At 38.7% G+C, this 19,820-nt stretch overlaps 1 protein-coding gene and 1 long non-coding RNA gene across 20 annotated transcripts in view; one reads left to right on the top strand and one right to left on the bottom strand.

The window, feature by feature from the left end:
* The window catches only part of ARID1B (AT-rich interaction domain 1B), a 357,120-nt gene that overhangs the window by 97,794 nt on the left and 239,506 nt on the right, over positions 1–19,820 (top strand). For all 18 annotated transcript variants that reach the window (XM_083496337.1, XM_083496351.1, XM_083496347.1 and 15 more), the window contains one exon: positions 4,304–4,414. In XM_083496337.1, coding sequence (XP_083352463.1) covers positions 4,304–4,414 — 111 coding nt within the window. The remainder of the gene's footprint in view (positions 1–4,303; positions 4,415–19,820) is intronic.
* On the bottom strand, positions 4,423–14,425 carry LOC310703906. Of its 2 annotated transcripts, none has more exons than XR_014524456.1 (3): positions 13,311–14,425; positions 8,890–9,014; positions 4,423–6,660 (listed from the first exon to the last, which is right to left on the bottom strand). It is a non-coding gene; the product is annotated as an uncharacterized lncRNA (long non-coding RNA). The 2 variants fall into 2 exon arrangements; XR_014524457.1 differs by having other exon boundaries at positions 13,285–14,425.

The raw sequence follows: 19,820 nt of genomic DNA on the forward strand, positions 1-19,820 counted from the left end.
GTGTGGAAATGGCACTTTCAGCTACTTAATAATTCTGTTGATGGTTCACGATACACTGTCTTTGGGTGGCTGCCAGAATAGGGAAAATCTGAATTGAAACATTTAGCTATTTATTTTAAAGTGAGTTTCCGTGCCAGTCATCCATATTTCACTACCTTCCAGATTTTAAATATGCACACTGAGTCAATCTGTTTTGTGCACACACTAATTTGTATATAAGGGCAATGTTATATCTTTGGAAATGTTTCTCTCCCCATGTACCCCCCAAAAGCATTAAAACTTATTCAGGTGCTACCATTATTGAGAGTCACATCTAAGAATCTTTCAGTGATGGCATCTACATACTGGCATAACGCCCCATTCATAACTGATAGGCCTCTTCAATCGCTTCTTGTGATTACAGAATATTTTTCTTTTCTACCAAGAATTTTTGTACACCTTTAAATTCTAATAATTCCATTAGTTTCTGTTCTGATTGAGGTTTTAACTTAGTTTGGTTAATGTTCGTTTTATAATTTTTTAAAAGGGCTTTTAATGTTTTCAATCTAAGCCACTGTGGAGGCCTTGTGGCTGAAAAGCAGGACAATAAAAAGAAAACCTTATTGTTGCAGTTTAAGGGAATTCTGGGGTGTATGATAGTCTGGAATGCCAGTAAGCCACACCCAGTGCAAACATAACAGATCAGGTGAGAGGCAGTGGATGGAACTGTGGAAAAACTGATGTGAAAACTGAATTTATACTTTTATTGTATTGTAAGTATAAGTATTAGTACAGTATTATAAGTATAAGTATAATTTCACATAACAGACTTTATGTGAAACTAGGGGAAACTTTGCAAGAAGGAATCAAATGCCCTCTGAAAGCCCTGTAAAAACAGCAAGAAAAGGGACAGAAAGATAGATTAAACAACTGCCCAAATGCAGCCTACGTCTCACTTTAACATGTTTACACTTTCAGGCATTTCTTGCTTTCCAGAGTATTAAAAATGTTTTGTAACAAGCAGTATATGGACAGGTCAACAAATTTACACAATAGTTTTATTCTGAAATGCTTGATCATGCAGGGGTTTTTTTCTTCTTCTTTTAATTAGAAACCACTGTATGGGGTAATTGGAAATTAGAGTAGCCTACAGGATGTGATTTTTCAATTGCAGTTAAAAGTAAACAAACCTCTGTCTGTGTGTGTGTGTGTGTGCGTGTGCGTGTGCGTGTGTGCAGTTCATCAATGCAACAATTACTTATGGGTGCAGTAGAATTGCTATACCCACATGGACCACCCTACTTATTTCAGAGAGGGAAGCAGATCTACATGTGCATTCCTTTGCACATATTAACCCAATGTCAATATGAAATGAATGATGTTGCCTATGCATGCAGGAGTATTATGTGCATCAGAGCTAATATGGAATTTGGAATGGTATCCGTGATATAAAACCAAAACGTGGTTAACTGGGCTGGAATTCTAGCTCAGCTGCAGTGCAGATTATAGTTCTTTGGGTACTTAACTGCTAACAAATCGACTAGCTGTATTAAAGTCTCTACAGTAAATGAAATTGTGTAAAAACTATTGAGTTGTATTTTTATAGGTAGTGGTTTTTTAGCCTTTTTAATACTCTGAGTTTCTGCTACCAAACATCTATTATTTTTATGTTTTAATTGCAACAACTCTAAAGACTTTAAAAAAGTTGTTTTCTCCCTGAATGAAGAGCTAGATCTGAAAAAATTGAAGCTACAACTTTTATAAAGAAACTCCAGCTCTCATCTCATCATAGTCCCTACACCCTTTCCTCCCCAGGTGGCTTGTGTTTGTAGCTATCCCCCTGTTCCCCACTTTGAATGCCTGTTTTTAAATTTTCATGTCAGTCCTATTTTAATGCTTGCTTGGTTTTGTTTTTTTGTTGGGTTGGAATACTAAATTAAAAAGAAAGAAAGTTGAACAAATAATATAAGCGATACTATTTTCTGTGGAGGGTTTATTACAGACACCTCTGCAATGATACAAAATAGTGAGGTTGTGTTTAAATTTCAAAGAAAAAGCAGAGGTTTGCTCATTTGTTTGCCTATTGTGAGGCTCCCCTGCATCTTTATGTTGCTTTGTAACAGGGGGAAGGCAGCTGAATAGAGGCCTTGTGTCATTTGTTGATTTTAAATCATGCTGTTAATCCAAAGGAACCTGCTGGCCCACACAGCAGGAGAACTGTGTCGCAAGCAGAAATCTGGGAGGAGGAATAGGGGGGCGTCACAGTGGATAATAATCATTCAGCCATCCACATTTTTCACCCTTAAGCCCAATTGTGTTACCCTTTGCTGGTAACCAAATGGAAGAACTGGTCTTTTAAGATTCTTATTGGCACGTACTTAAAAGTCGGATGTGGATCAAAAAGAAAGTGACCTATCAGTTTCATTAGCACTAAAAACAAAGAAAAAAGTCCAACACCTACCTACCTACCTATCTACCTACCTATCAATCATTATTCACATTTTTTTCAAAAGAACTGGCTAAGCATTTTTCTATATTTTATCTGCATTCAGATTGAAGCAAAAAGGATTTGTTTCTCTGAATCTGCCTGATAGAGAGAAGGATCCAGCTGTGACTCCATTTGGCTTTCATCTGTCTTACCAATTTGGAGACCCTCATGGCAACATCATGTTTAATACACCCAGAAAGAGTTAACTGGCTCATAGCATTGCAGGACTTGGAAGTAGCTGCTATTGGACCAGATGCTTTTGGCACCCCAGAGAGTCCTTTTTAAGGACCAGCAGCAAAACTGTGAGTGCACTTATGGGGGTGCTATAGAGAAATTATTTCCTTGCACTTTCAGGCTAAAAATGTTGCATGTAAAAATAATTGTTCACATTTAGTTGTTTATCAAAATTGCAAACAAAGACAGGAAAAAACAAATTAAGAGAGCAATCTGTTATGCAATTTTTTTGGGGGGGGAGACAATAAAACAGCTTTCCTCCTTGATTGTTAAGGTGTGATATCTGTTTTCTGCAATTGGCTCTTCAACTTTCTGTGCCACATGCTAAAATAAGAGTTTCACATTCTGTCCTACTCCTTGTCTGTATAAGAACAAACCGTAAGGTTGACTGTGGGTGCAGGTAAGACTTGTAATTAATATGTACCTGGGAACATAAAGTAAAACTGGCTTCTGCATATACTAATATGCCATTATTTTTATTTATGCTTTCTTGTACTGTAGTGCGAAAGAAATCTGTCCCTAATCTATTGGGACAGACTTAGCACAAGAAGTAAACATTTTCAGTTTAATGCATCTTTCAAGTTGATGTCCCGTCCTTGAAAACTTGATATAGGTTTGGTTGACATCTTGTGGTAATTCTGCCCTCAGTTCTGCACAAATAAATCCTGTTGATTTGAATAGGGCATGCGTTGGGTGCAGGGTTTTTGGCAGCTTATTAAAGCATTTCCCAAAACAATTCACTTTAAAATTCATTGAAATAGAAAGCCAGAGAGAGAGAGAGAGAGAGAGAGAGAGAGAGACTTAAGGCACATTCTAGGCATACACAAAGGTTCCTCCTGTTTTATCCTGAATCCCCTTGTCTCACCTGAGCATGTATTCTGGAGCATTATCATTTGACCAAACGGAGTGGAGGGTATGTGTAAGGAATGGCCTTTTGAACAGCTTGCATACACTATGGGGAAAACTCTGCTCTGTTGAGCATTATTGACACTCTCCATATATGGTAGAATGGATATTCCATTAGTGTTAATTTTAGAGCTTCCTGAAATGCAGCTCTTCAAGAATTATAATTGTAGTCATATGCTCTGGAATAAATGGAAAGAGCTCCTGATTAGCTCTCTCCTGTAACAAATGGTATCTTACTGAACCCTCCTCAAATTCTCTCTTACGTCTTCACTCCACCAGAAAAAAATGAGAGCGTTATCTAGTCTCGGTGCTGGAAGCAAGATTTCTGTAGAGATTCCAAGGTGCCACACATTTCAGTCCATCCCACCCGCTCCCGTCCCCATTCCTTCCCCACTCTTCCTGGGCCTGTTCCGCCCCCGCCCTCTTGCGGTGCCAAAAATGGTGTGTGCATCAGTGGTCGCACATGTGCCGATCGCACCCAGATGGGGAGTTGCCTGTAAATAGTTATATTTTGAGCCCTGTGGATATGTCTTGGGTGTGGAAAGTGCACCAGAATATGTGTGTGTGTGTGTGTGTGTGTGTGTGTGTGTGTGTGTGTGTGTGTTAGTGGATCCTTCAACGTATAGCCGGTCTTTTCTCCTGAACTTTATCATACCTCCTCTTTTGCATTATTAATATATTATCTGTTTTATCCAGGAAATGTCTCAGGAAGCCTATGGATCCAGGTCCCAGCCCCAAATCACCCAAGGCAAGCCTAACCATGAAGAAATGAATCTAATCCAACAAGAGAGGCCATCAAGCTTACCAGTAAGAAATTAGTTGTCATCTGGTAGAAATGTTTCATGTACTGTGTTGAAAATAATATTCTGCAGTATAGAAATTGTTTCAAATTCTTGCTGTTTGGGGAGTTTTTCAGTATCAAATTTATAATTGAATTTAAACCATAATGAGAAACAAGACAGTAAGGATTTAGCTCATATATTCAGAGAATTCCTTCATTCTCAAAGATAACTGAATAATCCCCATTCATTTTCTGTATTGGATGTTGAATATTTAAGATATACACATTTAACTAGATATGCAAGAATAATATTTCTCCTTGCATATGCTCACATCTGTTGTGCTAAACATTTATCACCAAATTGGTGTCTGAAGGAAGCTGGAGTATACTTAAATATTCCTGCGTTAAGATTGTACCACTTTCTGCAGTGCTTCTTAACTTTAAAAACCAGCATTTGTGCAGATGACCTTTCAGTGTTTTAGATGCAACATTTCCAATTATGGACAATTTGCACAACCATGTTTTCTATTGGATTGTTGCAGATAGCCTGATCATTTAACTTGGTAACATGTCAACTCATCACAGTCAAGCTAATACTGATTGCATGGGGGGGCGGTTAAAGAAGTACTTTTATGTGATATTCTTGTCATATTATAATTACCTTATTAACTTAGTTGAGTGAATCTGTTCTTGATTGACAATATGGAAAACATTTTTGGAATGATAATTGGAAAATACTTCTTATTTTGTGAATTAGTGAGAAAACAAGTGATGATGTTGAACAGTGATGATGTTGAAATTTTAAAAAGGTGATATGCTTAAGAATAGCAAATTTTAAGTTGTATCTAAAATGAGAAGTTGTGTTTTTTTGTGTGGCAGCCCTAGAAAAGTTTACTAGAAAGTAAATCTCTTGAATTTAGCAGGCTTTACGTCTAAGTAAATGTATTTAGGTGGGTTTTTCGGCTATAAGAACAGCCAACTCCAACTCTTACTTATCTGGTGCTTATGCTGTTGTGCTTGTTGGGGCTGATGGGAGTTGAAGTCCAAAGCATATGGAGAGCACCAAGTTGGGGAACGTTGGGTCACAGTAATTGTTTTCAGAGTAGTGTGGTTTTACATAGTAGTGGGTTTTGCTGGGTCATTTCATTTTTTGCTAAGAGTCACAAATGAGTTGTGTGCAATATTTTGTTTCCATTATTCAACTGCCAGGAACAAAAGTAAAAATTAGCAAAATAGTATCTATTTTCAATTCATTTCTGACCACATTTTTTCATGTATTTTTTAAAAAACAAAGTTTATAAAAGACAAATTGGTTAAAGCTGAATGATTGCATACCGACCTACATAATTTAATAAGACATATATAGTCTTTAATAGCCTGACTATTTATATTTCAGACTGTTAAAATTTGTTATGGTTACAGAAAATGCAGCTTCTTTCTCTAATTCCATGCAGTGTAGCACTTGAGTAATTTGGAATCACCACAGAGCCATTAAAAGAATGCTTTGCAGAAGTTTCACACTTTAAAAACCCTTAATTTTACCTGGAAAGCCTTAAGTATTCTAATGAAATTAGCCAGACTTTGATGAGCTAAGTTTGGCCGAATAACACGCTATGTTTCATCCCCAACTATGTTTAATTTTAAAAAGCAAGAAAATAAGAGGGAATGAGTTACATAAAGTCTACTTTTGGGACTTTTTGTATGGGCTTTTAGTTTCCCTGTAATAATTAGTAAATAGCTTTTTTTTATTTGTATATGTTTCATGTTTGTCACTTTGTATCACACTTTCTTCAATAATTCTTAGTAATGAATTATTTTTAGGACTAAGCTAATGCAGGACCTAGTTCATGAAAGCATCATATATTGCAAAAGGGATAATCCTCATCTTGGCAGTTGTTGGAGGGACTGAGAAATGGAGCAAAATGTTCACCAATTAAGAATGAGGGCAGAAAATTTGCCCTCGTGCTATAATTAGGTGTCCTGGCATCAGATCTCATATGCTACATGGCATTGTGAGAAAGCCTAATTAAAGCGAGGACAGTCTTTCTGGCCCTTACTCTGATTTAGCTTCTTGGACTCATTGCCAAAAATCACAGGGCCACAAGTTCTGTACAAATGCTGATCTCGGAACAGTATTTCTGCCTGTTTGGGATGCGGTTGGGCCCTTGATGTGCCCCTTGACCTGGTCTTGCTAGTAGATGTTCAGCTGATGCTTCATTTAGTGGGGCACTTGTGCTGGGATTTCTGGGGCTACTGTCTTCATGTCAGGAGCCTGTTCAAATAATATTAGAAAGAATATGATGTACCGTATTTTTCGCTCTATAACACGCACCCGACCATAACACGCACGTAGCTTTTAGAGGAGGAAAATCCGTAGGCATGCCACCCGTAGGCATTTCCTCCATAACACGCACAGACATTTCCCCTTACTTTCTAGGAGGAAAAAAGTGAGTGTTATGGTGCAAAAAATATGGTATTTGGTTTGAAACTGTCAACAAAAAGTAGATCAGGAACAAAAGCAAAATATGTGAAATTACTTGAAACTGTTGAAATTAATTTAAAAATTATCCTTCAGTGTTCCAATTTGCTTTAGCTCCTTGATAAATGCTGAAAATCTATGAAACAATATACACAGTGGTACCTCCGGTTGTGAATGGGATCCGTTCCAGAGGTCCGGCTGGATCCCTAGGTTTCCGCAACCTGAGGACCACTGTTCTGTGCATGCACGTGGTGGTAGACCACTTCTGCGCATGCATGCGCGGCGAAACCCGGTCCAGTACTTCCAGGTTTGCCGCTTTTGTAACGTGAAGTTTACGTAACCAGAGGGTTACGTAAGCTGAGGCGCTACTGTACAAGTAAAATAAAAGCACACAGGAAATGCCAATACAGTGGTACCTCAGGTTACATACGCTTCAGGTTACATACGCTTCAGATTACAGACTCCGCTAACCCACAAATAGTGCTTCAGGTTAAGAACTTTGCTTCAGGATAAGAACAGAAATCATGCTCCGGCGGCATGGTGGCAGCAGGAGGCCCTATTAGCTAAAGTGGTGCTTCAGGTTAAGAACAGTTTCAGGTTAAGAACGGACCTCTGGAACGAATTAAGTACTTAACCTGAGGTACCACTGTATTGCCTACTAAAAAAAGTAGCCACCTTATTTTACCCAAATAGTAATGCATTTTTTAATTCATCTGAGCAGGCCAACTTCTTTCTCCGATGGATTTGTGTAAAATAGTGTCAGCAATAATCCAAAGGATTCAATGGCACTTTTGCTTGTGCAAGAAAAGGCGCTATGATTTGTGCCAACTCCTCCTTTCCTCTGCAGCACTCCCCTGTGCTGCATCTAATACTATTTCTAAGAACCCCCCAACTCTAAAGACCAGATTTTTGGGGTACATTGCATGCTTCAATTAAGAGGAGGTGGTGGGAATGTGACATTCCACAAGCAGAATTCTTCACACGGTTTTTAGGACCCAAACATTTCCATGAATATTGCAGCAATTTCAGGCAAAGATGCTATTATGATCATGGGATTTTCTGCTGGCTATATCACCGATTTAACCAGCTCATACATTATGTTTCCCCACAAAATCACTTACTCAGCTATGGACTGGACTGCATCAATTCTAAGCACTAGAATGCAGAAGTGGGGGAGAAGTGGGCACATGAGCTCAGCTGAATACCTGATGGAACAAGTAAACTTTGAAAATCACAAAGTAGCTTAGTGGTTCCACCAGATGATTGGCTGCAAACCACTTTTGGGTATGTGCATACTTTTCTGTCACCTATGCATATGTTTTGTCTGTGTGTGTGTGTGTGTGTGTGTGTGTGTGTGTGTGTGAAAATTTAAATATACTTTTAACCAGTGCTATTTATTTCTAAAAAAAAATGTTTAGAGGAACAGTGGTACCTTGCGTTACAAACACCTCAGGTTACAAACACTTCGGGTTACAGACTCCGCTAACCTGGAAGTAGTACCTCGGGTTAAGAACTTTACCTCAGAATGAGAACAGAAACCGCACGCTGGTGGCAGCGGGAGGCTCCATTAGCTAAAGTGGTACCTCAGGTTAAGAATGGACCTCCGGAACGAATTAAGTTTGTAACCAGAGGTACCACTGTACTCTCATTTTCCTACTCATATTGAAATACTGCCCCTCAGTGAGGCCAAACTTAGATTCACAAAATGCTTAGGGGTTTGTGTACCCCTGCGTCCTCCCAGAAAAAAAGCACTGCTTTCTTACTAAAGGTAAAGTAATCCCTGACCGTTAGGTCCATTTATGGACGATTCTGGGGTTGCGGCGCTCATCTTGCTTTATTGGCCGAGGGAGCCGGCGTACAGCTTCCAGGTCATGTGGCCAGAATGACTAAGCTGAAGTACATCTAACTGAAGCAACCCCTTCTTATTCCCCTGCCTACCCATGCCTCCATTCCATCCCTTAAATGTGTAGTTATCCTGCGTTTATTTTAGATTGCAATCCTTGGAGTAGAGACCTGACATACCTGTTTTTTGTAAAGTGCTCTGTGTGTGTGTGTGTGTCTTTGTGTCTGTGAAGATATGTGGGTCTCCTGCCATTTGTACTATCTGCTCCTTGGAAATCTCGCCCTGTTTTTCTCAAGGTTTCTCTCTGAATTTCAGGGGACAGTTTAATTTATTTCCTTCAGCGGAGAACCAAACTCATTTAATTATATAGACACAAGATACTACCTTATAATGGTGAACTAAAAAATATGCACTGTTTTACTTGGATACTTAAAGAATTGACCCACATTCAAAACAGTCTAGGTCAAACTGTGTCCAGATAACTGAAGAATAAAAGGAATAATAATTTACTATGATGTTGGACAAGCCATTAAGATTAGCTAATAAAAGTATGGTTTGTTTGTAGCCATTTGTTTCCAGCCCACATTAGAAATTCATCTGCTTTGAATTTAACAGGAACATTTGTGCCAGGATTTTTATATACAATGTGTGAAGGAAATGGAACAACTAGTGAACTGTCTAGCTGTGCTTGCTTGCAACACAAATTTTTAGAAAACCTCTCTGAAGGGTGAGAGAGCATTCAACTTTATGAACCGTACAAATGGTTTATACTTTTGACATCTTTTTGAGAAATGTGTTTTAAAAAGAAATCTGTGCAGTGCAGTACTGATCAAAATGCATTAGACATCTCTTTGCTTTTTAATGTATATTTATTCATTGGTTATTTAAGAAAAATGGCCCCAAGAAGTATATTATGCTGAGAACCCATTTAACTTACAATATTATCTTTTTTCCAAAAGTATAATTATTTTGACATAATTTGAAAAAGAAGTTAGCTAACAGTACAATTACTAACTGCCCCCAAGATCAGTATTGTAAAACAGATGTTCAAAAAACTACCCTGAAAGAGACATATTTAAGTATCCCAAGGTGATATTCAAATAACATAGATTTAAACTTAACAAGGTTTTGGGAATACAGCGCAAAAGAGTCTGATTTTCAAGGTTTGCTAACAAAACAAGAAGGAATGCACAACCTTAGTAATAGTTAGATATTTCAAAATAACTATTATATTAAAATAAAAAAACTTTCTCATGGTGAGATGTGGCTGAGGATGGTTTCACAGAAAACTTTTGGCAGTCCTTTAGATGAAGTTATTTTTAAAATGGTACTATGGTATCAGGACAGGAAAATTTTCAGTAAGCAAAAGCTTTTGAGCTTGACTTGATTTATTTTGTTAGCCAAATGAATACTCCCACAGGTGAATGAAGAAACAAAACAAACAACTAATAAAAATTCTAGTACTGTTTACGGATGTTATTGCTGATTTGCAGAAAGGTCAGCAAGCTAGCTCTTGATAATGGAAGTTAAATGCAACCTGCAACTGATACATGAATGGCGCCTGGGTACCAATCATACCCCTGGTTATTTACTTCTGTTCCTTTCTTGAGCTGAAAATAACTATTTGGCAATATGGTAAATAAAAAAAAGAGGAAACTTTTGATGGTGTAATTTTTGTGACTGAAATTTTCACATTGTTTTTGCTCAGTGTGGAATGAATGGTGTTTACCCCCCTTTCATTTTGCTTGCTCCAGCAATGTTGTAAAATAACTGAATGATCTGGTTTTCCTTTGTTTGGGTCAAGAAATTTTAGCTGAAAATTGTTACTCTGTGAAAGAAGATTATTGACTCAACAAGCCTTCAATTTTCACTGAATAACACTCCCACCCTCTAGCTTCAGGAACATATTGTGCATCCATTCTATTTTAAAGTACAGACTGTAATTTAAGACTGAGGCACTTTGATGCCCCACTGAACTTTGTTTAAGCCTGGAATAAAAGAGGGGGAAAGCTTTAAGCTCCAAAGCAAGTGACTAAGCTTTCCCAAGTGATTTTCTTAGCTACTATACTATAGATTAAGAAAAAGTTAGAAACTTTTTCTTTTCAGAATACAGCTGATTTTAGCTTAAGTTTCACAAAAAAGGCATGTGTGGGAACATATTATCATAGGAGAATCTATTGAAGGCAGGTAATTTAAAATCATAACTGTAATGGATTTCTAGAGACAAGACATTGCTATATGCTTCCTGGAAAGGCTGGTCATGGAATTGACTAAAAACAAAATGATCCTGGGCTGCCCAAGAGGTGATGCACAATACTATCAAATTCAACTTCGATATAAGTGGAAAGTCACACAGAAAGTCCATCAAGTTCGCATTTAATTTCAAGGGAGAACTTTTCTAAAACAGGATATGATTTTTTAAAAAAGAAATATGAAAGGAAAAATCATGTAGGTTATATCTTTTTGAGATACTTGTGGTGGGATTCAATTAATGAGTCCCATCCTCGGAAGTTTCGCTCAAGGACTTCTGCTGGTGCAATAGGGCTTTGCTCCCTATTCTTCCCCCAAAATTGTCTCTGGAGGGGGTCAGGAGAATTCCCAGAACAGTGGGTGTGGGGAGGAGAGGGGGATCATTCCATATGGCAAGCCAAATGCTAGCCGTGAGGATATCCTTAGTGTGACATTTAATTCCTCTTTTGGAGGTTACTAAAAAACACAATAATAAAAGCTCTGGTAGACTATACACCACAAATTAGGAAATATACCAAAAAGGATGCCAGCGTGGTTAATGAACACATCAAGGAAGCTATAAAAAGCAGGAAAGCTTCCTATAAAACCTAAAATCTTGCTAAGAGGCTAACAAAACCAAGCACGAACTCTGGCTACTGATTATGAGGTAGGCAAACAAAGAATTAAAGAAGCATGTTTCAAAAATAACATTAATATATTACTACAAAATAGTGGAACTGTCCTTAATTACAAATAGAAAAGACAGCCGGACCATTAGATGACTAGGAGATGGAAGGAATGCTAAAGGATGCTAGAGAGATTGCAGAGCAGTGGAGTGAATTATTTTCATTTGTCTGTGCAGTGGAAGATGTAGTACAGATAACCAACAAGTGAACCACTTTTTCCAGGGAGAGCATCTGAAGATCTTAGTCAAACTGACATGACAAGAGCTAAAGTTCCAGAGCTGGGAAACAATAAAAGTTAACAAATCACTGTGGCCAGATGGCATACATTCAAGTAGTTCTTTCAACTAGTTGTTGCAACTAAAATCAAACTCCTTTCTGATCTTCCAATAAATAGCAAAGTAGTCAGGAAATTGCATAATGTAGTCTAAAGTCAGTGCTTGGCCCAATTGGCACAAACCATTATTAAAGATAAAATTATTAGCATGTAGAACAAGATATCTGCAAAGAGCAGTCCTGCCTGCAAAGAACAGTGTGTCAGCAAGCATGTGAATAGGGAAAGATCTATATATCCAAAAAGGCTCCTGGTAAGAAGTTACGGCAGGATTAGGGAAGCTGCAGTCCTCTAGATGTTGTTGGGACCACAGCTCCCACCATCCTTGACCATTGCTCATGCCGGCTGGGGCTGATAGGAACTAGAGCCCAAGAACATCTGGAGGACCACAGGTTCCCCATCACTAACTTAAGGGATAAGAAGCTTTGTCCTTTTGCTGATCAATAAAGAACAGGAAGCAGAATGCAGGAGTAAATGCAATGGAAGTACCGTATTTTTCGCTCTATAACACGCACCAGACCATAACACGCACGTAGTTTTTAGAGGAGGAAAACAAGAAAAAAAAATTCTAAATGAAATAGTGGATATATGATTTTTGTGGTTCATGCTGTGGCCACAGACATGTGACCTGACAGTGAGTTTGGAGTAGCCCAATGCAAAAATCCTGAGGATCCATGTGGATCTATGCTTTGTAACCACGGAGGAGGAAAGGAAGGGGAACCATGGATCCTCTGCTCACGACTGCAGCAGATCCCCCCCACCCCCACCCGCAGGCATTCGCTCCATAACACGCACAGACATTTCCCTTACTTTCTAGGAGGAAAAAAGTGAGTGTTATGGTGCAAAAAATACGGTAATTAATCAGTGGAGTTCTCTCAAGGATCTGTTTTGCGTCTTGTACTATTAACTTGCTCATAAATTGTCTGCTGTTAGTGGTGAGCAGTGATGTGGCCAGGTTTGAGAGATGAGACCAAATGATCCAGGCTGGTGAAAACCTTAAACAAACAACAAAGAGATCCATTTTTCCAGACTCAGCAAATGAGCAACCAAGTGACAAATGTGGCTTAGTATGAGTAATACACATTGAGGCAAAAAGATCCAAATTTTGCATGTATACTCATGAGGTCTAAATCAATTAGTGTGTAGCTAGGAAGGAAATACTGAGGCTTTGCTCTATCAGGGCTCTTTCCATGTGCAGTTAACCAATCGTTGGAACGCATCCAATCCAAATTTCTGCGCAAAATCCTGGGGCTTCCAAATTGTGTGCCATATGCAGCCATGTGTCTGGAAATTGGACAAGGGCTGCTGGAAACCAAGGTGTGGCTCACCACTATAAAATTCTGGCTCCGCCTACATTTCATATCTGATCCATTTTCTTTAACTTTCCACATGCTGGCAGAATCCCACCACTCCAAATGGCTAGGTTGCATTGAGAGCAAAATCAGAACCTATCACTCAAGTCTCTGCTTATGCTCCAACAATTGGAAACATTCCAGACAATCAAGTGCAGAATCCTAGAGATTGAATTCCAAACCCTTTGCAGTGCAGCCAATAAAACCTGTTCCCCATTGGGGTTAAGAATTCCCACCTTTGTTTGGCCACTCCATATTTACACCAGCTTTACAATCCCAGAGCTCTTTCCATTACAAGAGCTCTTTCCATTGCAAGATTTAATGTCTTACCATCTGCAGTTTTGCAAGGTAGATTCTCAAAAATCTCATACTCTGAAAGACGCTGCCCTTGTGGCACCAAACAGGTCGAATCCATCACAGATGTTTTATTTTATTGCCCATTTTTTCAAAAATATATGATAAATATTTGGAGGGGATTTATCAAACTGATGATTCCAGAGTGTCTTATCTGCTGAACAATTGTAATAATTACGTTGTGGAGAATGTGGCAAGATTTTTGAGCAACACTATGAGATTGCGTCCCCATAGATCCTAAGAGGCATTTTTGTATCTCACGACGTCTGAACAGTTTTATCCTAGAGTATCTCCTACTACTTTTCGTTAACTGAGTTGTGTTCTGATCCATGTATATAATGCACTTTTTCTATGCCAAGAAAGGAAATTGATTGATATATTTTCTGAAAAAGCATGTCTGATAATAATTGATAATAACTGAAACATGTTTAAACTAAACATAGCCAGTTTGCGTAGCCCACAGCCTTTGCATTATATAATTTATATCTGACTAGGGGAGTAGTTAGGATATTAAGGATTTCTGTTTGACCATGTAAGGACACTAAGCAAAATCACATACTTGAAAACTAAATGTCCGTATTTTCTATACTGTTTGTTGTACAGTTTAAATATTCGTAATTTTCACAGCAATAAAATGTATAACACACTGTGACTTTAATCTTAGATTTAAAAAGTAAGTTTTAACTCAGTGTATTTAGTAGAGACTCCTTGATTCAATTTTCAGGGATCATGAATATTGTCTTTAACATGTATGTTTTATTACATTTGGCTATAATTTAAGTTGTTATTTTAAAGGATTGTTTTTCATTAAAAATATATTTTAAAATGACATCCATTTAAAAAAATGTTTTAAAAGCATTTATTTTTATCCAGCATGACCTATTGCAGCGATGCCACAACCTTTGACATAAGAAAAATTAATATTAGTTCTGAAACATTTAATTAAATATCTCTTCTTACTCATATTTATACATTCAAAAACAAACATATTGTCTCCCTTCATGTTTCAATATATTCTTCTTAATCTGTTAAATATAGTGTGGTGCAATATATTTCATTAGCTTACAAAATATGGACATTTGTGCTTAATTATTCTCTCTATGTGCTAAATGAGGTTTATGCTTTCAGGCTTTGAAATGTGAGAAGTTTGCACCTTTCAGATTTAACCTCTCTGATCTATTTTTTGTTGTGGCACTACATCACATAAAAGTGCTAGGCATTGTTCAGTGACTAAAATCTAAAACAGGCCCTGCTTGTGGATTTACACTTATGTTCACTTTTTGCCTAAAAATCACTTGGCTAGTAAAGGATGTGTTTCAATTTTAAGCCTGTACTTTTGTCATCTTAGATTCCCAGTGCTTCCAGTTGCAGACATGAGATGGGTTGTAACTGCATGCGCATGATTAGTATTTAACCCAGAATCTCAACATTATATTTAGATGCTTGCTTATTTTCTCACAACAAATCACAGTTCTGCATAAAGGCTTTTATTCTTGTTACTCCATGTCTTGCCAGTGCATGGGCTCTTGTGTAATTACTCTTAACACTGTCCGTTCAGCACCTCAACCCTTGACTATAGCTTCTTTGATTCATAGAGCTGACTTATTCTCTGGATGCGGCCTGAGATTGTATTTGATCCAGCAGGTCAGAGGTCCTATATACCATTTCAAGCATGGCTTGGTTCCCAACCACTCTTCCTTAATGGGGACTTGTTAGAAAGGGTATCCAGGTGCGCTAAGATGAAACAGCAAGGTCTCGGGGAAGCAGGGTATACTGTAGTTTTGGTGAGCAGGCTCAGCCCGCTTGAGAGTGGGAAACCTCTTCACACAGTGGTGCCGCAATAAAACTGCTGGCACACTTGCAAAGCTAAGCAGGGTCTGCTTTCAGATTGGATGGGAAACTACGTGTTGAGATTCCTCCATGGGGCGGGGGATTGGACTAAAAGACCCTTGTGGTCCCTTCCATCTCCAGTTCTATGAATCCGTGATTCTATCATTTTACTGTATGGCAAGGAACTGTATGAGCCACCCCCACCCCACCCCTGTCCCTTGCGTCATTGACAAGGAGGTATATTGGCATCTCTGACCATGGACCAGAAACTCCAAAAGTTTGCTTTTTGTCACCTTTCGTGCTCCACCAATGACTTCCTCTGCAGCCATTGGGGCTGAGTCTGCTCTGCTGCTCCTCTCCCCCTCCCACTCTGTTATCAGTCTGTCTTCCTGCCTCCGCTTGCTGCTTTCACTTTTGTCTCCTTCTGCCTTTCCTTCCTTTTTCCTCCTCCTGCAAGGGGCTTCCGTAGGGCTGCTGTGACGGTCCACCCCAGTGACCGGATTCCTCCACTGAGATGCCCAGAGGAGCCTGCACCCCTCTCCCGGCCACCCAGAGCAGCATAGGAGTGGCCAGAGGAACACACAGATGGATGAGCAGGATCTTAAGCACTCTAAGCTAGAGTGGAGAGGCACAATCTTTTCACACACACCCCTGAGGTTGCACTGAAAGTGCATTTATGATCTGTTATAGAGGTGTTGCAAGTTATTGAGCAGGATGATCTTATAGGCAAACATCACTGCTTCACTTCTGTAAGAAGAATTGGGGGCAGCAAAGCCTGTGATGGCCCAGCCCCCCTGATTCTGCTTGCACTCCGCTTGCCAGCCTAACCTGGTTCCCGGGGGGATATCTATCTATCTATCTATCTATCTATCTATCTATCTATCTATCTATCTCTATCTATCTCTATCTATCTATCTATCTATATCTATCTATCTATCATCTATCTATCTATCTATCTATCTATCTATCTATCTATCTATCATCTATCTATCTATCTATCTATCTATCATCCATCTATCTATCTATCTATCTATCTATCTATCTATCTATCTATCATCTATCATCTATCATCTATCATCTATCTCTATCTAACTGTCTGTCTGTCTGTCTGTCTGTCTATCATCTAAATATATCACTTGATTTTAACAAAACGTCTAACCCAGGCATGTCCAAACTGTGTTTTGGCGGCCTAGTTTGGCCCGCCGGTCAGTTTAATCTGGCCCCTGTGGCAGTTTATTTCCTCTGGCCCTCTTTGAAAAAAGTTTGGACACCACTGGACTAAAAGCATTTTACAAAAAGAACGAAACATAAGCTTAACTTTGTGGTCAGGACAGTATAGTAGGTAAGTAACGGCTCCGGCAATCCAGTGGTGGCAACTGTTTCTTGAGTGACTTCTTTACCTGTGCAGGTTTGAAACAGAAGAAAATGCTACTAGCATATGGAACTATAACTTTCATAATATTTGGCAGAAAATGCTAGTGCTATTTTCCATCTAGGAAGTTTGAGAGTTGTAGATCACTCCACAGTGATCACAGGCAGAAGACAATACTGAAGTATCAGTGCACAATGCGTTCAGTTAAAAAAAAAAAAAACTTGGGGGAAGGAAACATCCAAAAAGGAGCAGTTGGCTGCAGGAACTGTCACTGCCTGATACCCCCAGTGGGAGATTTGCCCCCTTGGGAGCTGGCATAGGTTGGTGGTTGATAGCAATGGAGATTGGGCCCCTTACAGCAGCTCAGGACTGGCCCAAGTCATTTGGCACCTTAGGCAAATCACACAATGGCGTCCCTCCTGCAAAGGTAGAAGGGGTGAATGAATAACTACATTGGGAACAGGCAAGGAGAAATCAAATCAATCTTACCTAATGGTTCAAATGGGAATCAAAGGCCATGGGAGTGGGGGTGGGCCCACTCTGAATCATGCTAGATGGCTGCACACACTAGGCAGGCAATGCATTCCTTGGAGACTTCATCTGCTGCCCCTGTGGATCCTGCCACCCAAGGTGGTCACCTCACATTGCATCATGGGTGAGCAAGCCCTGGAGTAGATGTTGAAATCACCCTCACGGGATTGTGGTTGGGTTGATGGAACGAATCTGATTTATTTTGGTTGGTGGGGGTGAACATTTGTAGTCTCTTTTTCCTCTGCTATTTTAGTGTGCTCTGATGTTAGGATTGCAGTGAAACAGTTAGGAAATTTGTTTTAGATTTTTACAAATTACAAAGAGGCTACAATAAATATATGTATCTTTATTCTTTGATGACTGGTTCATTAGATGACCAGTGCTTTGAAACACCTTTCAGTCAATGCTTAATTTCATATATATATGAGCACTAATTGGAGGTGTTTAGTAGGTCTCTGAGAACAGCAGCAGATCCCATGGTTTCTCTCAATGGGATGAGTTGAAGGACGATACAAGCTATTTTTATTTTTGTCTAGGAAGGAACTATAAAGGAGGGCAATACTACTTGCTGTGTAATTTTCCCATTCTTTTGATTTCTCATGAGATTCTTTCTAGATCATTGCAGTCTCCAGTGCAGTCAACTCTGTGAGTGTACTTTACCAAGGAAAAAAAAATCCCCCTTCCAGTTGATGAATATTGTGGTACAGTCCACCTCGTAACCTTCCTGGATATTTTTATAATTTATCATCAGCTGACACAGCCTGGGTAGAATATTCTTACCACTCCCTCTGGCTGCTGGAAGTCTGAAATTACATCTTTGTCTTTGAAGTCAGGCACACTGTTAACGTTGCTATAGAGACAAGGCGGGTAATGGCCTCCACAGAGAGGAGATTGGTATTTAGCGTTTGAATGCTGCTGTACACAAGGCCTTGATTTTTAGAGTGGTTACTGAACTATCCCCTTTTAGTAAATGTTTAAAAATTACATTTTTACACGGTCTTACCAGATTAATAGTCATGGTTTATTTCATTTTAACTGCAAGGATAAAAGCATTATTCCATTAAATGGGGTGCTTTTTCCCCTCCTTTGGTTTATGCATTATTAACACAAGCTTTCTTGTTTTGCTTGTAACATTTTATAGGCTTTTTCAAACATGCAGTCTGATTTGCTCTGCTGCTCTTTTATTTTCAGAGCTTAACTCTTTCTGCTCACAATTGTTCCCCTAGGAATGGAGGAGTCCATCTTTGAACAGAATCAGGATGCTTTTGAAAATGTATTTAAAACTTAACTGTAGTTTGATTTTGAAACAACTATGGAAAAAGGTGTCCATGAGTCTTATTTTTTGGCCTTGAACCTCCTCTAGTGCTAATGAAGCCTACATTCTGTCTCTGACTTCTGTAGGAGCTGGGATTGAAGTCAGTCTGCATTTTGTCTCTTGGCTTTACATCTGTATTATATCTGTCTTTTCTCCTTGGAGAACTTGACCATTGTAATTCAGTTTTAATAAATGTAATATGTAAATTATATACTTCATTTAATTAATTTATTAGATTTATATACTGCCCTTCATCATAAATAAAAATATCAAGACAAGACTTGTTCTGTAAATAGTTTTCTCTGACCACATTGCAAACTGTTGGGTGGTAAGAGAAGGAAGAAGGTTGCAAAACACATCCATCTGGCAGGCATCAATTTCCTCTACTATAGTTTTTCTTTGCTCTATTGAAAAAAAATAAAGTCTCCTAAATTAAGATGGCTAAGAATATTCTAAACCCTTGCATAATACTTCTGTGTGTGTATTGTTCAGCGTTGTTTAGAGACGGGCAGTGCTAAATTCAGTGCAACAAGTATTTCAAAGAAGTAGGTACAGAAAGTAAGTGGCTGCAAACTTTGCTTTTTATTATTATTAATAAACCATAATAAAACACTCTAGGGGGAATTGCAATACAGACTTCAACATTCTATGATTTTTTATTATTATTATCATGCTGTCCCTGCACAGACTTGCAGGCCCTAAGACTTCACAGGAAGTGAGACTGGGACATAGATTCATTTCACATTAAACAAAGACAACCAAAATTAGCTAAGTATGGTTTAGCATCTTTTGTTACCAGCTCATTACATGAGCTTCTGATTTCTATTAACTTGTAATGTGTGACAGTTATCTACTACATTTGTATCCTACTCTTCTTCCAAGAACCTCAGAGTGGCAGACATGAATCATAACCTCCTAGAGACCTTGTAAGATTGACTTTCCTGGAAGATAATAATATGCCCATAATTCTTTCATAATATTGGCTTTCACACGTGAATGGAACACCTTGCAGTTCCAACAACTGTTAAAGATCCTCTACTTCCCAACTGTCCCTCCATTCCTCCATCCATTAGCAACTTATTCTTAAGCAGAAGAAGGAAGTACCAGGCC

This window comes from Podarcis liolepis (genome assembly GCF_965112155.1).
Source record: "Podarcis liolepis genome assembly, chromosome: 3".
In the NCBI taxonomy this organism is placed as follows: Eukaryota; Metazoa; Chordata; class Lepidosauria; order Squamata; family Lacertidae; genus Podarcis; species Podarcis liolepis.